At 51.5% G+C, this 4,384-nt stretch overlaps 1 protein-coding gene across 1 annotated transcript; it reads right to left on the bottom strand.

Annotated features, from left to right (window-relative positions):
* Nucleotides 1–629: 629 nt before the first annotated feature.
* FERD3L (Fer3 like bHLH transcription factor) lies at nt 630–1,199 on the bottom strand. The gene has a single exon (XM_050892748.1). The coding sequence runs from the start codon at nt 1,197–1,199 to the stop codon at nt 630–632; it is 570 nt and encodes a 189-aa protein (XP_050748705.1).
* Between the last annotated feature and the right edge of the window lie 3,185 nt (nt 1,200–4,384).

The raw sequence follows: 4,384 nt of genomic DNA, 5'->3' as shown, positions 1-4,384 counted from the left end.
CACGCAAGGGCAGAACTGGTCCCGGGAAGAGAATCGTGACAACAAACGGTTGTGTCCAGATGTTCCGCTTTACTGGCCCAGTGACACACGGCATGCACTTGGCAGGCTGGATTTCAAAGAAAAGGGAGTTGTTGTTTATTTTTTAAAAAAGCAGAAAGCGCTAGGTTAAGATGCACCCGCCGAGATTTTCCTAGTCGCTGGCAGGCAGCTGGGCAGGCAACTGAATCCGCTGGAAACCCGTTCCGCAAACTGCTGCCCCGGCCGAGCCTTTCTCAAAAGCAACAAATTGCAAAAATTTTAAAGCAAGCAAGCGACGCAACACAAACCAAAGGGCCTCAGACCTTCATCTTTTTCCCTTCCCTTTACAAAAATCAAATATATTAGCAAATCTACAAATACTGAGCCTCTCCACCCCTCCTCTCCCCCACTCCTCCTCCCGCCCCCAACGCACGCTTCCCCAAACACTCCTCGTTTTGCATCCCACACCTACATGGTCCTGGCTGCGGTGTGAGAAGCCAAGGCAGGAGCCACGGCTCTGCGTCCCGAGGAGGGAGGCGCCCGGGGCCACCTGCTCGGTGCCGTGGGTGGTGCCCGGCCCCCAGCCGCGTCCCGCCGGGCCCCGGCGCTCCCTAGCTCGCCTCCTGCCTGCTGCAGCCGTCCAGGAGCTCAGTCATGAAGGAGATGTACACTATGGCCAGGCGTAATGTCTCTATCCGGGAGAGCCTCTTCTCGTAGGCGAAGGTGGGCACCTTCTTCCTCAGCTGATCAAACGCCTCGTTGAGGTTGAACATCCTCTTCCTCTCCCGTATGTTGGCAGCCTGGCGCTGGGCGTAGGTGATAACCCGCTTTCTCCTGGGTCTGTCCAGGAGGGAAGCGCTGCGCATCCTCTCCTCTTCCTCGTCCTCTTCGTCGTCTTCGGGATCTCCATCTCCGAAGGCAGCCAGGGGCAGCCCCCGGGCCATCCCCTCCCGGAGCGACAGGGCTCTGTCCCCAAAAGGAGGCCCGGAGGTGACCTCGCAGAGCCCCAGGCCCGGCCCGGCCCGGGGGGGACCCTGGGGGGTGCCCAGGGAGAGGTCGGCCACGAAATCCAGCACCGAGGCGCCCAGCAGCCCCTCTGGGCAGGGCACTTGCGGGGCTCTGCTGTGCAGCTCATCCAGCAGCCCCGGGCGCTGGTGGGCTGGGAAGAGGCTGGCTGACATCTTACTTCAGAGAGAGCTTAATCTGGTCCCCCATCCCCAGTCCCAGCGGCGTTAATATTTATAACCCCCCCGATAACAGGATTAGCAGGACTAGAAAGAGCGGCTGTAAAATTTCTCGCCGTGATGCTGATGAGAGGAGACAGGCAGCCCCCTCGGGGACGCGTGGATGCTCCCGAGAGAGGAGTCCCCAGCGAGTCAATCCTGTCACAGCGATCAAGGACAGTTCCTTCTTGGCAAAACCCTCCGCTCTTACCTGCTGAGCACTTTTGTCTCTTCTTACACACCCGCAACCAAACGATTTTCAGCCTCTTTAAAGCCCGCAGCAGCAGAGCCGGGTCTCCACTGGGCTTGTTTTCCTGCTTTCTGTCGGGATCTCTGAACCCTGAGAGCTAGCCTGACAATTGATGTCAGGCAAGTGCATGTATGCTTTTAATGATGTCCTGAAGAGGGGACCTGCACGCAGAGGGTCACCGGGGAATGTTTACCCTGTATCCCAGCGCAATGGGAACTGAATGACAGGACCTCCATTAGCCTAAGTAAGCATTGTAGGGGACCCGATATTGCATTCCCAGTAGTAACTGTTGGAATCGTCTCTCCATTCCCTCTAAATCCCCTTCAACTATAGTTCAAACATCTTTCCAGTAAAAGGCTGGCTCGTAAAGCTCATTTCGGTTCGGGCAATCTCAAAGCACTTGCTTTGAAACTCCTTCCTCCTGCCCATGAGACGAGGATAAGCTGGTCCTAGTCAGGGCAGCGGTTGCTCTCACACCTTTGGTAGAGCCGTCCCGGTCACCGGCGGTGCACAGAGGAATCAACCTGACTGCACGCACTGATAACGCTGGATACATAGCGCAAAATACCGTGAAATGCATATAAACACACCCGTACACCCGACACCGCTGAATACCTTTCTTTGATCAAGGTTTCCTTGGGGACGGACGTTGGGGATTGTTTTGCTTTTGTCTTGGGAGGCTGGAAGAGGTTAGGGGTTGTGTCTTCACCCTCCCACACCGTAGACTGTCTCTAAATAAACAGCCTGGCCCTGGCAATCCCTGGCAGTGTTAGACACACCCAGGTTGAATCGGATCGATTTTCTTTGGCACACGATTTGTGCACACAGCTCGTTGAGGAGTGGCTGGCCATTACTCTTGCACTGCCTTCTTAAAGCCTAATCTTCCCCTTTGTCATGCATTGTTGCCACTCTCGCTCTGGGGCTAATTAGTCTCTAATTTCTAAGGGCTTTTCAAAGCCCATCAGATCAAAGGAGGCGGGTGGGGGCGGCCGAAGGATCCCGCTCCGCGAAAACCCTTCCTGTTTGCCTACAGGACCGCAAACATTTCCCACCGCGGACCGGGATCTGCCGCCGTTCACAACACAGTGTGCGCATCCCCTTTTCCTGGGAAAGATGCCGCGGGAAAGACACTTCCCCTTCCATCCTGCCCCCCGCCCCGGCTCCGCGGGCTGTCAGAGGCGGGGGGCGGGCAGGGCGCTGGCTGCGCGGCGCGGCGCGGAAGGTGAGCGGGAGCGCAGCTACGTTGGACAGCTCCGGAGCGGGGCGCAGCCGGTCCCGGCGGCCGGGGCGGCACGGCAGGTACCCGGCGGCACTGCAGAAGGGGGGACCTTCCCTCCCCACCCTTCCTCCGGGCCGACAACCAGCCTCTCCCCATCCTGTCGCACCGCCACCATCGCCGCTGCTAGGGCAAGTGATCGGCGGCGTTGCGTCCGCTTTAATCATTTAATGGCATGCCTAAGGCTAAATAAAGAGCAAATAGCGGGGAGACTGCTTTTATTCTTACCAGCGCTAAGAGGTTTCTTAGCGAAGAGGGAGACAGTCGCTCAGAGACGTGCTTATTTATGACAAATATCGTTCATTAAAACACCTGGTGAACGAACTAATAAGGCAAAGAGGAGTTGTAAAACATCTGTTAAGAGAAGTGTTGACTAGACAGCATCCAAAAGTAACAGTAAGTTGACGAGCTCTAAATGTTAAGTGTTATATAAAAACGGTCGGTGGACAAAAGATCAGATAAATGTTTATAATCGATCTGCAAAGGAATGTAACTTATTTGAGCTCCTTTTAGGGGAGGTGGCAAGCATTTCGTTTAAAGACATGGAGGTATAAATTAAGGACAAATGCCAGCAAAGATGTGTCACCGCAGGGTGCAAAATTATCAGGGAAATACAAATACTTCAGATAATGAAAGAAATGAATGGAGAAATGTGAATTCGTCAGTTCTGTGTCAATCTTCACACGAATTTCCCGTCGTGTGGGAAATCGGCGTTTAGAAGAGGGTTAGAGGAGCCCCCCACCACGGTCTCTTCAGAAAGAAACTCTTGCTCACATCTCTAGTTTCAGATTTTTGCAGGACACAAACTACAAAAACAACCAGAACCAGAACCGTTTTATATTGCAAGAACGTAAAGGGAGAATGTTGTTGAGCCAGTATTGCACCACAAAGCAATATAACATAAAACATAAAAGATTAATGCAGGGTGTGCCTGTCACTGAATCCTTAAAGGAAGCACTAAAGCCAGAACTAAGCCAGGACTGGGAGGTCCTAGCAGAAAATGAAGACTTGTAGCCAAGGTGAATCCTCCTGTCAAACTGATTTTTTTTGTTGCTGCTTTGTTTCTTGTTTTTTTCCTCTTAATTTTGCTAAAATATTGATTTTTCTCTTATATTAACTGCTTTAAACTATGTATAATAAGCTCAATGAACTGTGATTTGAGGCATGTTTTTGAACATTTTTTCCTATTTGGTGATTTTTATCACATTGGGGAAAGTATGGAGCTGAGGAAATGCATAATGAATATCCAATGCTGCAGGGGACAGTTTTCTGTGCACAGACAATGCAACAATGTAGGGGAAGCAGGAATAACTCTCATGAGAGGCTGCTTTATACTCTGACATCTTCTCAGACCAGATTAGGTGCTCAAACATGTGTTCTAGATTTGTTCTACCTAAGAATACAGTTTGCTTTATGATTGTTTACCTTCCTTCACTCACCTCTTATCCTACCTTTTCATTTCACTTGTTTATCATAAAAAAATTTGCTCACAAGATGCTTACAGATGCTGAGCACTGATGGCTACATCTTCAAGCCACTCTGCAGCTATTTCCATAATTATTTTTCTTCAGAAATATCTATGATATGATTCTTGATGCTCATGTAGGGTTTGGGTTT

This window comes from Gymnogyps californianus, chromosome 2, assembly GCF_018139145.2.
Source record: "Gymnogyps californianus isolate 813 chromosome 2, ASM1813914v2, whole genome shotgun sequence".
Classification (NCBI taxonomy): domain Eukaryota; kingdom Metazoa; phylum Chordata; class Aves; order Accipitriformes; family Cathartidae; genus Gymnogyps; species Gymnogyps californianus.
The sequence above is the reverse complement of the archived record's forward strand: the minus strand, read 5'-3'. Positions and strand labels throughout refer to the sequence as shown.